This window comes from Arachis hypogaea, chromosome 9, assembly GCF_003086295.3.
Source record: "Arachis hypogaea cultivar Tifrunner chromosome 9, arahy.Tifrunner.gnm2.J5K5, whole genome shotgun sequence".
Classification (NCBI taxonomy): domain Eukaryota; kingdom Viridiplantae; phylum Streptophyta; class Magnoliopsida; order Fabales; family Fabaceae; genus Arachis; species Arachis hypogaea.
This window is the reverse complement of record NC_092044.1, coordinates 118,159,706-118,176,885: the sequence shown is the minus strand read 5'-3', so window position 1 is coordinate 118,176,885 and position 17,180 is coordinate 118,159,706. Positions and strand designations below refer to the sequence as shown.

The 17,180-nt window shown below is 36.5% G+C and overlaps 2 protein-coding genes across 6 annotated transcripts; one reads left to right on the top strand and one right to left on the bottom strand.

The window, feature by feature from the left end:
* Positions 1-70: 70 nt before the first annotated feature.
* Positions 71-5,433, bottom strand: LOC112712550 (uncharacterized). 4 transcript variants are annotated; one of them, XM_025765464.3, is made up of 8 exons: positions 5,062-5,433; positions 4,699-4,948; positions 3,428-4,159; positions 2,505-2,857; positions 1,380-1,591; positions 1,010-1,266; positions 749-927; positions 71-650 (listed from the first exon to the last, which is right to left on the bottom strand). In XM_025765464.3, the coding sequence occupies exons 2-8, from the start codon at positions 4,931-4,933 to the stop codon at positions 567-569; spliced, it is 2,052 nt and encodes a 683-aa protein (XP_025621249.1). In that variant the 5' UTR covers positions 4,934-4,948; positions 5,062-5,433; the 3' UTR covers positions 71-566. The 4 variants fall into 4 exon arrangements, with proteins under 4 accessions (XP_025621249.1, XP_072059740.1, XP_025621246.1 ...); XM_072203639.1 differs by having other exon boundaries at positions 3,440-4,159; positions 5,062-5,260; XM_025765461.3 differs by having other exon boundaries at positions 4,699-5,249.
* A 6,429-nt stretch (positions 5,434-11,862) lies between these two features.
* LOC112712547 (uncharacterized) lies at positions 11,863-14,334 on the top strand. Of its 2 annotated transcripts, none has more exons than XM_025765459.3 (3): positions 11,863-12,060; positions 12,401-12,476; positions 13,570-14,334. In XM_025765459.3, the coding sequence occupies exons 2-3, from the start codon at positions 12,408-12,410 to the stop codon at positions 14,113-14,115; spliced, it is 615 nt and encodes a 204-aa protein (XP_025621244.1). In that variant the 5' UTR covers positions 11,863-12,060; positions 12,401-12,407; the 3' UTR covers positions 14,116-14,334. The 2 variants fall into 2 exon arrangements, with proteins under 2 accessions (XP_025621244.1, XP_025621243.1); XM_025765458.3 differs by having other exon boundaries at positions 11,869-12,060; positions 12,406-12,476.
* The last annotated feature ends 2,846 nt before the right edge of the window (positions 14,335-17,180 follow it).

The following is a 17,180-nucleotide window of genomic DNA, read 5'->3' as shown; positions in this document are numbered from 1 at the left end:
CTAACTTCGATTCTACAAAGACAATCATAGGGTAGGGCTCCACATAAATTGAGTCTGAGAAGGTTAGGGATGAGAGGAAATAATACATGAAATTTATAATGAAATATTCAAGTAATGAAATCAATGGCATGAATCACAAGTCAAATATCTAACATGATTGACTATGAATGACCTATCAAAATTTTCTACATACAACAAAACAATCCCCAATTTAGAATTCAGACTAAGGATGGTCAATGAGGTCATTTAACGTTTTTGCTCATCTCCCAAGGTATAAATGAATTGGGATGGATTACAAAGAGGTATGACTAAAAAATACCACAAAAATTATATTCCATGGATGATGAATCATTTGTATTGTAGATCATATTTTTTCAGAAACCTTCTGCTTCTTTTGGAAACACCTGTGGTAGGTAGAAGAATCATCAAGTCACTGAACTGTGACACAAATTCTGAAGTAGATGGCCTGCATAAAAATCACAAATTCAACAGATATAGAACACACTTGGCCAAGTACATCATCATATCAAGCTCACTAGCAATGAAACTGTCAATATAATCTTGTCTTATTCTGTTGCTTTTTGTGCCGCGCGCCTCTTCTCGTCCATCCTATGTCGGAACAACTTGGCTATGTGTCTTCTTTCACAATCCTGGTCATGAAAAGAACATAAACCATGAAATCCACATTCATAGGTAGGATATGTTTATTTATTTGTTCTTTCTTTTCTTTTTTTTTTTCTTTTCTGACCTTGAACATGTTAAGATGAAAGGGTTTGTCTGGATTCATCCTTCTCAGCTTCTGATAAGTGTATGCAAAACTTAGCTGATCACGAGGAGTAAACCGGTCGACTTCGTTGAACCAAAGACATGAGAACAAATTTGACATTGGGGTGTGTGCCCTTATAATAAAGGAACCTTCAGGTACATCTGCCAGCAAGAAGAAAATAAGTACATTAATCAACAATTTTGGAGAACTGGAAGAGAGCAAACCCTTAAAACAATAACATACTGCTTGGGAGAAGCTTGTTTGGATCTGATGCATTAAATCTTTGCAGTCCATCGGCCTTGTAAAATGCGAATTGTTCATCTATAACTGTGTGGTTATACTTGTTTAGTTTCTTGTTTTGTGCTACCTCTTCCCACACACAATGCCGATCATAGTGATTGGATATTGCAAATTCATAACCCTTTCGCCACAAGAAGTACTCTAAGATCAGATATGGATCAAGCTGAAGACGTAATTTGCTGTCCAACCAAATCGAATACCTGAAACAAAATTTGAAAGAAAACCAAGAGCAAAAACCACAATTTAAATAGAATTCAAACCAGTACTGTTGAAATCAAAAGAACAACACATCAGGCATCAGGCTCATCCTCACCTAGCAAAAGGGAAAAGCCGATGTGGCAATAACTTAGGTATTTTACCCACTCTCCGCATATCGTCATAAGGCAGGTTCTTCACTACCACTAACTTCCAAAAGCCAATGAAACCCATCCTATCAGGCACATGCCCTTCGGCAGTAAGGGTTCGTACCGTAATCTCATCGGTAAACATCACAAAGCACACATTCTTCCTTGACAAACGAGTGATCTGAAATCACAATGACTATGTGAATGTAACAAAGTATGCTCTATGACAATCATATCAACAGTTGATGATTGATCACACATAGGAACCTCTGACCTCAAAAAGACAACATTTTAATATTTTAATAGTAGCAACAGCACATATTCAGCACTAGAGAGATATATGTTGAGAATAGTAAGTAATGATCAAATCTGTTGTTAATGCTCAACCTTTTGCCCCACCTTTCCCAATGCAATTTACCAAATTAAAGGAATACAAAGTTGGACGTTAGAACAGTAATGAGATATTTATTTTTCCCTAGCTACGTGGCCAAACATCTTATGGACTGAGAAGAGAAGCATGAGTGAAATAACTATGTGATAATTGATAACTAGCTATGTTGTAAGAGTCTTATGTTTCCAATGCCATTAGATATTTCCTTCACAAGATCTTCAAAATAGGAAGCACAAGAAATTGAGAACACAAATCAATGGGCTCATGTATGTTCATATTTTGAGTTGCTACAGTTGATGGTGACATTCCAATTAATTTCTCAAGATCTCCTTATTATTTCATTGTCCAAAATTCATTGTGTCTAAGCTTTCTACACTAGAATTATGTGAACACAAACATAAGCAGGTTATTGGTATCTTTAGAAGTCCATCTCCCAAACAGGGTATATGATACTAAGGATGCAGGCGACAAATTACACAAGGCAACACTTAGAGAGGACCAGACATAAATGCAGGTTATGCTGACAGCCAACCCTAAACACAAAATATCCACTTATAGACTATAATAACTTCACATACTACCATTTTAAAATTAAATGGAACTAAAAATATGGATTATTAGTTTACTATAAAATGTGAATGTTAACCTCCAAATCCTTTTGAAGTCCCACAAAAAGAAATATCAGATTCTTTAGAACCATTACCGTTTTGTAGGCTGGAACCCTCAACCGATCAGAATTGCCAAATATGCACGAAATCACAGCAATATGGCATCTGCTAATGTAACTTGCATCATCTTCTGCCAAGTCAAATCCAGTGCTAGGGTAACCCTGAGGACCTCGAACAAAACCACAGTTTATATTCTGATCACGTGCAAAAAATGAATTTTCCCTCTCTTCCAAGCTCTGATGGCCACCAAATCTGGGTACCCACTCCTCCACGCCCTCAGGCTTCTCTTCTGTCTCTGTGTAGTGTAAGTTAAATCGTGCAAATTTTCGGCTTTCTAGTGGCTCTACAAGTTGTGTAGTTGAGTTTAACAGCTTCATCTCACAGGATCCTGAAAATAGGTCATGTGCAGGCAGGTTAAAGAGTTTTGCATACTTCTCTTTATAGATATTTTTTTATAAGAGAAGAAGAAACATTCCCATTCACAAATATTTGAAAGCTAGACAGTGGTTCTAAGGATGTTTTGTGAATCTAGAGAAGCTATGGAAAAGTTCAAAATATAACCAGTTAGATATAGTGGTTTAAGTTTCCACTATAGCCATAAAAGCCCCATAACATACCAAATAGATAGATAAATAAATAAATAAAAATTGGAAGTGTTTGTAAAGTAGACCAATTTGTGTGAAAACTGGTTTTGAATAAACTTTAAAATCAACAAAAATCGATGTCAACCTAAGGCAAATTGAGAGAGCAGTATGTGACGAGTGGGAATAGCACAAGAGTAAAATCTAATCTTATATAAACAGGGTTTGTCGATGTGATTGGTTAGAAAATCATCTCAATGTCTCTCAGCAAACAACATTCAGGGAAGCATCAGAAATAACTTTCCAAAGGAAGCCATTCAACCACAGATATTTTAGGAGTTCAACTGAAACCCCCATAAAATAAATATGAAGGTCACCTGAAAACTTACGGTGCCTGGATTTCCTTTTTGTTTCCAGTTGAGACTTTTTGCTTGAGCTTGCTTTTCTTTTGTTTGAGAAAGATGCCCCTCCATCACCCTCAGAAATATCATCATCATTAGTTCCAGCATCAAAGGAATCATGGGATTCTTGTTGGAATCCATTGTCCAATTCCACTACATTGGAACTAGAAACCTTCCCTCTAACATGTTTACTGTTGTCAGAGTCATCGACTTCAGATTCATGGAAATCGAAAAAGTCATCATAGTCATCATCAATATCATCCATTGCATTCTTCTTGTTTAGGTCAGAATCATGTGACATTTTGCCATCACCTTCTCCTAAGCGTCCTGCATTCTTCAAAGAGGCCTCATATTCCTCTTCATACCTTCTCAATTCATGGCGTCCAGCTTCATTATATAAGCCAGTGCCTTTTCGCTTTACACCTGTGTCAGAATAACCCTGAGAAGACTTAACATCATTCTTCTTCTTCTTAAGTAAAACAACTTCGGCTTTTCCATCGTCAGTATCCCCACCAGTCTGCTTCATCATATCCTCATTGTAATCATCATCCCTTCTCCTATCATCCCTATCCCAATATCTCGAATCTCGACCATGTCCCCCAGAACCCTGGCCAAACTCAAGAACTTTCTTCTCTATCCGTGGTATATTTGTAAGAAAATCAGACTCGGCCTTTGAATCATCGGCAATATCACCACCATTACTTATTTCTGCAACCAAAGATTGGCAATCTTAAAATGACAGAAACCAATCCATTGCATAAAGAAGAACAAAAGCTAAAACATAAAACAACCTCAGCTCAAAAGTTCATTCGACAAACAATTTCGAATTCCCCTTCAAGACTTGTAGCATAAGAATAATAATGATTGATGATCAAGCAAATACTTGGGTTGACACATTATTATTCCGGTCACTGGCAAAAAATTCAAAAAGCTGATGAAACCAGAAGATCTATTAGCTTCCCAAAATCCCCAATGCAACAAGTTGAACCCCCCTCCCCCCTTCTCTTCCCAAAAAAAAAAAAAAAAAAAAAAAAACTTATCACACATCAAAACCTTCAGATTCAAACTTCAAACAGCAACCAAACAATAAATCAAACTCAAAACACATGCAAAAACATACCATGCAGATTTATAATCTCACTACAAAGCACAAAAAAGAAAAGCTGTCATTGCGATCACACTTCAAAAAAAAATGAAAAAAGAGTAAAAAACACTGGTTCAAGAGCAAGAAGAAGAAGAAGCTTCACCTTCTCTAGAAATGTAAGAAAACGTGACGACAGTGAGGACGAGTACGAGGAACAGGAAGACGAGGATCGCCGGAACCGGAACCCGCCAGCCCCTTTCGGATCGCGCCGATCGCCGGTGCCGATTCTGCTTGTGAGTGGCGACGCCAACGGCTCCACCGCGAATCCCGACGGCAACGTGATCGGCAGAACCACCGTTGGGGTAGAGTGGATCCCCTCTCACCCCAAACCTCTCCATCCCCGATTGCCTTTGCTGTGCCATGACATCACAAAAAATGAAAAAGCGTAGAAGAAAAAAGGAAAAAAAAAATTGCAGTGTTTTTTTCTCTCTCTAGAACCTTCTCTCTCTAAAAAAGTAAGACCTACCCAGGAGCTCGTTTTGTTCAAAGATTCAAACTTTTGGTTTGGTTTAGCGGTGAGAGGTGAGGGTGCTGCTCATTCTTGGTGGTTGAGTGCTGAAGAGTGTGAAGCAAGCGATAGATGAAGATGGTTCAGTGTTTTTTTCCTTTTTCTTTTTTTTTTTGGGGAAAAAATTGGTAAAAGAGTTTTCAATTAATTGTTAATTAATTCGTCATTAATTAAAAGCAATGCATGTGTGTCAGTGTGTGACAGAAAGAGAGAGGGGTTGCCGGTGACAGTGAGTCGGTGACGACGGCGTCGGCCGGTGATGTAGACGGAGGAAATTAGATGTTTCAATAAAAAAATTAAAATAAAAACTTACCAAAATATTGTTAATTCATTGAATCAAGAGAGTATTTTCAATGTATTTATAATGTAAAATATTTTATATTATATTTAATTATATTCGTTTTTTTATATAATTATTTAAGCAATTAATATAAAAAATATTTATTTTTATTGACAGTTATATTATATAATTATACTAATAATATATTAAAATTAAATTTTTGAATTCATTTAAAAAATATTTTTTACTTAAGAATTGGTTGGTATTGTTTGTTGGGGTTCATTAAATGAATCATGGTCTGATCCCAGTTTAAGAATATTCGAATGGTGATTAGGTTTGTTTTAATGTAAAGTTTAAAGAAATATTAGATTAGGTTTGGGGAATGGAGATGGATTTACTAATTACTAAGCTGAGGCATTAGTTGGGAAAAGGACAGAAGTTTGAGAATAAATAAAACAAGTTGGGAAAAGCATCATTTTTCCCAAGATATACATGCAGTTATGTACAGTACGTGAAGTCATTAATTATTGCCTGAAACTCCCCAATTCCCATTATGCCTTTCTCTTTTGAGAGAAATTATTATGCTCAAGTTTTCTTCATATTTGGGAAGCTGAGGTAAATCTAAATCTTAAAACGGTGATGGTAAGTTTTGAGAATTACATGGTGATGGTGATGGTGACCTTCAGGGTAATAGTGATGGTTAAAATATCAACGTGCAGTTGGATGAGTCATTTGTAGGTAGTAATTTTATTTTTTTTATAAAAATATCTAATAAATTTAATTTTGATATATAGTGTACAAAATTTTACGTATTCATTTAATTATATTTATTTTTATGAGTAAACTACTATTTCTACCTATAGAAGTTGAAAACGCTGACAAATCTACCCACAAGAGACGGAAACTACCAAATGTAGCCATCACTCATGAGTTTCGTCGGACGAAACTAACCAATCCATATTCCGGCGTTGACTCTGACAGTAACACTCCCTACGTGACACTTTACGGCGTGACATGGCTTGGTAGGTTGCACACGTGGATATTATAATTACAATTAGTTAAAAAAATAATTAAAGTTTGAATTTTTTTTATGAAAAAAAAAGGAAATTAGAAATGAACGGTTAGCAAAGGTTTTCCATCTTTGCGCGTTTCAGAAAACAAAGGGTAGAGCCCTAGAAAGAAATTGTTCATCTTCTACACTCAAAGAATACCTCCCGAGGCGACGATAATCTTCGTATTGAAGAGAGGGAGCTTGTTGGTGTGGATGGTTTCATCGGGTGGAGTTGCGTGGTGTTATCCATAGGTAAGTAGTAACCGTTGATCTATATGTCATGGTTTTCTTGTTTTCGGTGCATGGTTATGGAAACGGGTTTTTCATTAGGGTGTGTTTGTATTTGCTATGATTTGGTTGTTAATTAGGGTGTGTCTGTTTGCAGATGGCAACTATCCACATTACCTTAGTCATTAGTCACAGAGAAAAATTTGAAAAGGGTGTTGATGGCAGACTGGCATACGTTGGGGGTGAGAAAACAGAGATTGAATGAGTGAATGTCGATGCCCTAAATAGGTTCTTCATGAATGACTTAGTAAAGGATATAGGGTACACTGATGTGAGCGAGTTTTACTGGCTTGAACTTGGGAAGGAGTTGGATGGTGGGTTGAGGTTGCTTAGACTTGACATGGATGTGGTGACTATGTACGAAGCAGCCATTGCTAATGGTAGGAGAGTTGAGGTGTTCACTGAGCATCCAGTTAACCTTCCTGAGTTCGCAGAAGAAAAGAATGAACCTGAACCTGATATTGAGATTTTAAATGTTACTAAGACCCCAGTCAAGCGCAGAACCAAACTGTGTGTTAGGAGACCCCCAACCCCAAAAAAGAAGGGAAAGAGAGTGGTGAAAGTCAGTGAGACTCAAGGAGGTATGCCTGGACCGGATACCCAAACAGAGGATGATGCGGCTGACAAAGATGTCCATGCTACCACAACAGACACACAACCACTAAAGTAGGCAGTGACCAACCTAATGTCCCCATACACTCACCAAAAGTAACCTTCGAAGAGCCACCAAGGATCATTCCGACCCCAGATGCACCCACTAAACCCAATTTGCCTCCACATGAGCCGTTGGACCATACACCTCCAGACCCTCAACCACCACGCGTGTCAGTTGGAAGTGAAGAAAATGGATACCGAAATCCAATTTATGCGGAGTCAGTAGCACCCATAGTTGATAATGAACCTGCTGAATCTAATGAGTTTTTCACACAATACATCCCACAACCTTACAACGAACAAGAGTCGCAGGAGCAGAGCATTCAAAATGAGAATGAAACACCTTATGAAGGAAGTCAACCCAGCAGTTCACAGCCCGAATCGTTTATAAACCCAAAAGTGGGTGGTGGTAGTCCAAAGAAGCGGAAGAGACGATCAACAGTGAGGCCTCCTCCATCAGGGAAAACCTTCATACCTAACCAAGATCCAAACAAGCATCCTTCAATCTTTATACCTGTGGAGGGTGAAGATATGTCTGAGGCAACTGCAGGGATGCATTGTTACGAGTCTGAAGAGCTGGATTCTGTTGCAAGTGATGATGAAGACAGTCAGCAAGCAGCATTTCCTCAAGCTAATCCAGATGTTCCAGTAAGGGAGGTAAGATTGGAGCTTGGCATGGAGTTTGAGAATCTGGAGCATTTCAAGAAGGTAGTTAGGAAGTTCAACATCAACATAGGGCGAAGCATATTATAACCAAAGTCTGACAATTACACGAACAACAACTGTGAATCGTTCAATTCTAGGATCAAGAAGATGAGAGGGAAGCCTATTATAACTATGCTGGAAGAGGTTAGGGTTTACATGATGAGCATAATTGCTAGAAACAAGAACGCATTGGTGGGGTATAACGGAGTCATCACTCCAGTGCAACAGAGTAGGCTGGAAAAAGAGAAAAGGGAGAGCAATAAGTGGCGGCCGTTTACCACTGGAAATGATCCTGGAAATGTGTATGAAGTTCAGTGCTTGCCACATAAGATTATAGTGGACATAGGAAAGAGGATTTGCAGTTGCAGATTTTGGCAACTGACTGGCTTGCCATGCAAGCATGCATGTGCTGCCCTTGCATACTAGAATAGGCGGCCAGAGGAACATGCACACAACTGGCTTTCCATGGGGGCATATAACAACACATACCAGTTCGTCATCCAGCCTGTTCCAAGTCAAGAATACTGGGAGCATGTTGACCTACCATCTGTACTGCCACCAATATACAAGAAGCAGATTGGGAGGCCAAAGTCGAAAAGGGACAAAAAAACGACGCCCCAAAAGAACCCACCCCAGATCCACATAGGGCCCCCAGAGAGTATGGCCCCATCACCTGCAAGTATTGCCTAAAGGTAAATCATACTTCATATGTTACATTACTTATTTTCCTTCATGCTCCACCTTATGAATTCATGCCATATGTTACTGCAGACTGGACATAACAGTCGCAACTGTTCCAAGAAGAAGGAGGCAATGGCAGGGAGTGCTGGGGAACAAAGTGCAAGTCAACACCCACCTGCTGCGGATGACGAAGTGGAAGCGGCAAGACTAGAGGAGATGTTTTGGGAGAAAACTCTTGAAGCTGTTGAAGCAGCTGAAGCAGCAGTAACTCAGCCCCCACCTGTAACTCTATTGATTTATTTTGCAATCCCATTTTACAAGTTTTATTTCATTATGTCACTCATACGTTTCTATCTGAACAGGAGACCACCCCAGTTCGTCAACCCATTCCTAATCCAGCCATGTCTCCTTGAATTAGGCCACCCACCACAATAAGGCCACCAAAGAAGAAGAAGAATGTGAGGAGACCACCACCAACTAGTCAGCAACCACGACCTCCTCAGCCTACCCTAAACCCAACAACACCAATTACTACTAGTCCATCACCGCCAGCCTCTGATGTGCCACCCACTGTGATTCCTCAAACTATGCAAGCTGCCTCCCAGGGTACTACTTCAAGGTTCATGGAATTCATGCCAACTCCCACAGTTAGAGTATCAACCTCAAGGAGGTGGCCGCAGCCAGCCTTCCGTCCACCAGCCAAAAAGGGGTCAACAACTGCACACTTGAAAGAGGGGTCAAGCGGAAGCAGCAACTCCACTCCAATTTCATGAAGCAATAGTTGATTAGTTATGTTTTTTTGTAATCCTGTTGGCAGTTTATCGTACAATTATTGGACATGTCACATACTTTGCCTCATTTTGTTTATATTTTGATAACTCTTATCAGTATCTTGCACATTTCTGTCAGTCAGTTAGTACATACTTATCAGGAGTTTATGCCTGTCTTTGATGTTATTTTGAACTAGAAAGTAAACAAGATTTGCAATTAGTTCCAGATAATTTGTGCATGTTACATAACTTATAGGACTACATCTGACATTAATTGGAAACCATGTGTGCACAATTGATATATTTAGAATCGATCATGGGTAATTTTGTCATGATCTTAGACTAACAACTGATAAGGATCAAACCCTCTTAAGAATCAGATACACAGTGCACACAACATTACAAACCACAGCCATTGATATCACCAGAAGCCAAAACCTAATTTTGCTAAATTTAGCTTCAAAGCTCCCTAATCTGGTGAGCATCTTCACTTCAGCCTCAGCCTCATCAACATCTTTCTGCATCTTTCTTCCTGACAGTGCTCTCCTCAAACCCTCCCACTGCCCTTCAATTTCATCTACCCATGCAAAGAAGTTGTAGTCCGAGTTCTATCCATGGCAAAAAAACTAAAATCAGATGCACATTCAACCCCCACAAAACAGGGTGTACAACGGGTTACCTTCCAATTGGGACAATGAACGAACCACCTCCCAGGATTCATCGCCGTTCCCGACTGTAACAGCGTCACCCCCTGACCACAGAAACATCTGCCACTGAACTTCCTATCATGCACCCGTTTTGAAATTGAGCTTCCAGACACACTAGCGCTGCCATTCGAAGGTGGAGTAAAGAGTCTTCGCCTCGACATTGGTATAATTTCGAAGATTATTGTCGATCTAGGGTTCATGCTTTGGATGAAAGAAGGTTTGAATTTGAAAAATTTTGGGGTTGAGGGTACATTATAACGGTCAGACATGTCACCAATCCACGTGTGCAGCCCACCAAGCCATGTCATGCCGTGAAGTGCCATGTAGGGAGTGTTACTGTCGGAGTCAACGCCGGAATATGGATTGGTTAGTTTCGTCCCACGGAACTCATGAGTGAAGGCTACATTTGGTAGTTTCTGTCTCTTGTGGGTAGATTTGTCAGCGTTTTCAACTTTCATGGGTAGAAATGGTAGTTTACTCTATTTTTATAAATAATTATTCATGTAATTATATAATATATAATTATTTTTATTAATGTGATGTTATATAATTGAATATATGTATATAATTATTTTATATTATATCAAAATTAAATTTATATCTATTTTTTTTTTGTTTTATGTAATATTTTCTAATTTTCAGACTAAAGATTAATTTATCGTATATTTAAGCTCTACTTAAATTTTTGCCGTTAGCCAACAAATTATTGTATATACAAAGTAAGATTTGAGCTTATATCTAATTTAATTTATGAAATTTGAAAAAGAAACTTATATTAACAAACTCAGATCAATTACTTGGGTTGGATTAACTTTGGGTAAGATTCAAAGTTCAAACACAGTAGTTAACCCATTTCTTTGAATGACAATTTTAAGCCCAATTCAACCTATTTGAGTGAGGCACCTACTTCAACTGTATATTTCATGGAGTTTAGGGTTTTCACAATTTTTATTAGAAAATGTAAATCAAATGTAAGTTTTTAAAATTTGTTATGTATTAATTGTTTTGAAAAAATTAAAACATAAATTTTTAAATTTTTTATCTTTTTACCCAGTCTTCTTAGGAAACCTTTTTGCTAGATTCTATGTTCCTAATGTAAAGACTCACTATGATTTTAGAAAGATTCCAATTCAATTATTTGAAGAGTTTTGTTAACAACTATGGTGTTTGATATATAAATATTGTATTAAAAATTTAATATTTTTATTTTTATAGTGTATTTATTTATGGAAGAAAAAAATTTAGTAAATATGCATGTTAAGAGACAAATTTGTTAATGTGTGGCACATAAAGTGACACTATAACATATATTCATTAATATATATTTAAGAGTCAAATTAATTTTAAATTAAAAAATTTCAATGCCTTAATTTGATCTTATTTCATAAATTTAGTTAGTCGCTAATTAAAAATATTAACTGTATATTATGGTATCATTTAATATATTATATTAACAAATTTTAACGTGATTAAAAATAGAAGTAATTGAATTATCTTAAAACATTTAAAAAATAAATTTAATAAAAAAATAAAAAATTAATTTAAAAAATAAATAATTTTTTAGAAATTAATTTAACAATTTCCTCAATTATTACACTATTATTAATCACATTAAAGAATTCTAGAAATACTTAATTAATTAATCATTGAAATAATTTCTCAGAGAAAAAAAAAAATCAGGTAATGCAGTTATTTTCTCTGCTGTTCTCTTCACCACAAAATAGTGTGTGTTCCATTTTAATGGTAATTGGGGGTTCGAACCACAACGCAAGTGCGTAGATACCTTCAATTTCGCATCTTTTGCGCTTTCTGGTCCCTCCGGTGAGTGCTGAATTCCCCCTTTCTCTCTTTTTTTCCCCTTATTCCCAATTTCGGAAGAAGCTTCTTTTTCAACCTGGACAAGTTCTTGTTCGATTATGAAATTCAAAATTTCAACTTTCAACACCAGCAATTCGTTTTTTTTTTTTTTCTTTTGCTTCCCTCTTTTGTGCTTTGAGAGTTATAGGGTTGACTTTGCTTTGGTATAGAGTTTAGTAGTGAAGCAGTGTAGGTAGGACTTAGGAGTAGTGGTTTTATAATCTATTTAACTTTCTTCTATACCCTTAATCACGATTTCTATTGTTTATGATTGCATATAGATACTTATGTGTTTCTATGGTAGTTCAGGGATGCTGGGAAAACAGTTGAATTCCCCTCTACTTACTACAGATTCTGCAACACTGTTCTGCCATTACAAGGTAAATTTAGAATTAAATTTGTATGCTTTGGTAAAAGTGGTTTCTTTTTATGTGGAAGGAGCATATTGGATGTAAGTGTAAAAGAGTTTTGTATTTGTAGTGTATAGAAATTTAACTCCTACAGCTTGCAGGTTTGTCTAGGGGAAGATTTGAAGTAGTTTTGTAAGAACCTTGAGAATTGATGTTAAATGTTAATCAGTTAAAAGTTGGTTTTGATAGGAACTATGAGGAAGATAAAATAGGGATTTTGGGGCCGTCTTTTATAAGCAGTGAAAATGCAATCACTAACAATCTAGGTGAAGTTCAACAGATAACTTGCTTTTGCTTTTGCTTTTGCTATTCCATGCTTTTTTGCTAAGTGCCGGTGGTTGTCGTCCGTCAATCAAGCTTCAACCTCGTAACTTTTTGCCATCTTTTCTACCTTATGTTTTGGCCTTTTCATTGTGCATAATTCGTAAGCTAACTGAATGATGGCATTGCAATGTTCCTGGAGGTAATTTCGGCAGAGAATGTGTCGTCCCTTATGTTTTATAAAACAAAGATTAGATGTTCTCTTGCCCCCTTTCTTTTGCTGCAGCTCCTTGTATATGTATATGAGCAGTTTCTTCAAAAGGGTCGAGTTTCCCCATTCTGCCATAGAAATTAGAAGACGAGAAGTAAACTTTTTGTACTGGAATCAGAACTGGCTGCATAACCTGTACTTCCCTACATAGTGCTTGATTCAAAGCGAGCATGCCAATAAAATATGGATGAAATATGCTAAAGGATGGAGGGTGATTTGTACCCTAAGTAACAAGCTTGCCAAACTTCTATTCTGCATAACTAAAATGTCTCTTCCTTTTCATAATTCATACCAAAGTATTGCTTTCACTTTCTCCTTTCCAGGTTTGAATTTAATCATAGGTCTATCATTCTATCTTGAAGAATTATCAATGTTTTATAGACGGTATTATCACACACGAAAATGTCTTCTACTTACTTCTGTTATTTGAACCCCATGTAAACCATCAATCATAAACCTGAATCTAAAAAGAATTTCATAATAGAGGTTGAAATGGTCAATGGAGTCTGAAAACTCTATATAACTATGCAGGCTGATCTTTCTGCTGCTTCATCAAGTATTCCAAGTTTTCCAAAAGCAACATGGGCCTCAAATGTTTCTATGAAACATCGGATTTTTCATTCAACTGCACAGATAGAAAATATAATCACTAGTGATGAAGATCAGAGTATGTGGGAAGCATCTAGACAAGCTCTTTCTGCATTTAACTTCAGCGATGAAGAGAAGGACAAGATACTTGGAAAAGCATTTGGCCTTGTTCATTCGCCTTATTGGGGAGAGGAACGTAAGACTGAAGTTCCCAAATATGAGACAGTAAATGCTGTATTAGACTACCTGAGGAGCTTAAATCTTTCTGACGATGACATGTTCAAGTTGCTCAAAAAGTTTCCGGAGGTTCTTGGATGCAAGTTGGAGGAAGAATTGAAAGCTAATATAAAGATCCTGGACGAACAGTGGGGTATTAAAGGAAAATCTCTCAGGAACCTCCTCCTTCGAAATCCGAAGGTTTTGGGTTATAATGTTGATTGTAAAGGAGACTGCATGGCACAATGCACTAGATGCTGGGTTCGTTTCTAGGTGATTCGACAAGCTGTATCTGTCTTTATGATTAAATAGAAGGCATAGAGTCATATGTAAAGAAAGGTTCTCACTTTTTTTTCCTGGTTACCTTTTCAAAAGAAGTAATTGATTTCGAAGTTGAAGAGGTAGACTCAGAAATTATGATTTTTATTCAGACACTATTGTAAAGAATATCTTGTTTTCATAATCTGTTTTTATGGTTACATTTGTTAAAAACTTAGGATGTTAACATAAGCACACCTATAATGAAATCTCCCCTTCCTCAATCCATTCACTATGCCAAATAAGATTTGTTAAATTCCATGTCTTAGAAACTATCAAGATGTGGCTTAAGCTTTTCTTTGGATTTTGTAGTTTTAACTTTTAATTGCATACATATAATTCTTTGTTATGGATGGAGTCTGATGGAAGGTTATAAAGTGATGGTTATTGTCAATCAATCTTGAACTACTTTTAAGAACATGAAGTGTGTTTGGGAACTTTTTCTCTTTCATAAAAGTGGGAAGATTCCATAATGTATTGGGCAGGAGTTGATTGTCTTGTATTGAGAATACAAAAAAAGTTCCATATTTGTGAGCCACACTCTATGTTGGTGGTGGTGGAACATGTCCAAACAGCACATCTGATTTTGATAGTGTTTGTTGTCTATTCTGATTTTGTTTTGTTTCTTATGTACACTTCTGTATAATAGAATGCCGAATTAAGCTATTATTTGATTCATGTAGTTGATCCTACTTTATGAAAAAAAATGGTATCATCCTTTAATTTTGCCTGTAAACTTAATTGTTTTAACTCATATCAAGCTAAGTAAACCCCATGGGTTTATTTCACTCCAAGACAACTATTTGTATCTATTAAGTGTACATGCTAGGAGGATTTTTTTTTTATCTATCGCACAGCTATAAGACCGGCTATGCTGTATGGTACGGAGTGTTGGACGGCTAAAAGGGAGCACGAACATAAGCTGAGTGTGGCAGAGATGAAGATGTTGAGATGGATGAGTGGTCATACGCTATTGGATAAAATAAGGAATGAAGATATAAGGGAGAGAGTTGGAGTAGTACCCATTGTGGAAAAGATGGTTGAATCGCGTCTCAGGTGATTTGGACATGTGAGAAGAAGACCGATAGAATATCCAGTCAGGAGGGTGGATGAGATGGAAGATGGTCAAAGGGCGAAAGGCAGAGAAAGACCTAAGAAGACCATCCATGAGGTGGTCAAACAAGATCTACATATAAACGGTCTCTCTGTACACATGATACATGACAGAGCACAATGACATCGTTTGATTCATGTAGCCGACCCCACTTAGTGGGACAAGGCTTTGTTGTTGTTGTTGTTTGTTGTTGTTCAGGACCCTAACACACATATACACGCCTCTTTACAAGCACACTCACACATATGTATTTTATACTAGTGGTTGATTTTGGTGGCTTATTTTGATATACACCTAGCATCATTGTTTTATTAATTACTATTTGATACTTTCTTTAGGTATATTAATAGGACTGCTACTAGTAACTACATGGGTGTAAGCTGATGATTCATCATTATGGGATATTTGAATTTCACTTTGGACATAAAAGTATTTCATGACTAGTCGTTTGAACCACAATGACCTTTATGTTAAGACTTTAGCCATTTAAACGAAAGCATAGCAAAGAAACAAAAGCCATATAGATGGCAAATTATGAAGATCCAATATATCAAACACTCCTAAATTATATAGGACTATTATATTTTAAGATAAATGACAAGGGAGAAGTTAGAACTGCATTCTGTGTCATAGTTTAATGTCATTTTGCTATATGTTGCTGCCTAGCATGGTAGGCATTCCATTTTTTATTTTATTTTTTATTCGCAACCCACATCTCAACTTCAATACTAGAAATCTAACTGATTTTAGTTTGAGTAAATATGGTTATTTCTTTTAACACAATTTATGTCGATTAGAATAGAAACAAATTTGTCTATTATTTGACCTGCCAATACTAATGATAGAATTTCACTTAAAAATTAAGTTTCTTATTCTGAATTTTTCCTTTTTATTCAAAAGAAAAAACTTCTGTTAACTAAATAAATGCATATCAACAAAAGTTAGTTAAAATAATAAATATTTAACAACAACGATAAAGTCTTAAGAAAGGAAAAAAGGATAATTTTTATCCATAATATTCTTTATTAAAAAGGAATTGCCTCTATCAAAAGAATATATGATTATATGTGATTTACAGAAAATATAAGAGTCAATAGTAATAAATAATTATTAAAATGTATTCAAGAAATGAAATGGTATCTTGGTCCATAAGTTTAATATGGTTTCCTTGTTTCCTTAGGACTAAGGTAAACAAAAAAGTTTAGGTAATAATCACATCAAAAAGTGTACTTAGTCAATTCAATAATTTCAATCACAGTTAGAAAAGTTTCAAAGTAGACACACAAACACAACATCATGCATATGAATAGGGCTCTTTGTTTGAACGATGTTGCTAACCATATATCCTAAAATACATCACCCTTCTTCTCCATATAAATAACTCATCATGGATTCAATCTTTTCTCATCCCACAATTTTCTGTGTCACCTATCTCTGTAATCTTCTTTCTCTTTCTTGTCATCTAAGAAAGCTAAGTAGGCAAGCAATGACATCCACGAGAACTACCACACTAGTGTTGTTCATTATCTGTTTGATCTTTATACAAGAGGTGAACTAATTAAGTTTCAATTTTAATTTTAATTTTTAACTTACACACTATGTTATTCATTACATGAATTGATTTTCATCTTGTGATTAGTTGGAGATCCATGGGTTGGAGATCGATGGTGGAAATCAGGACATGGCAGCAGCCCACCAACATATAGGTAAGTAATTAAGAAAAACTTGTGTCATGAATGCAGGGCTATGTATGAAAAGTTATTAAGAGTGAATTAATATTAACTAGTAATATGATTGGTGCAGATTGTGGTGGAAAGTGCGGGTACAGATGCAGTAAGGCAGGAAGGCCAAAAATATGCATGAGGGCATGCAAGACGTGCTGCCAGAGGTGTAATTGCGTGCCACC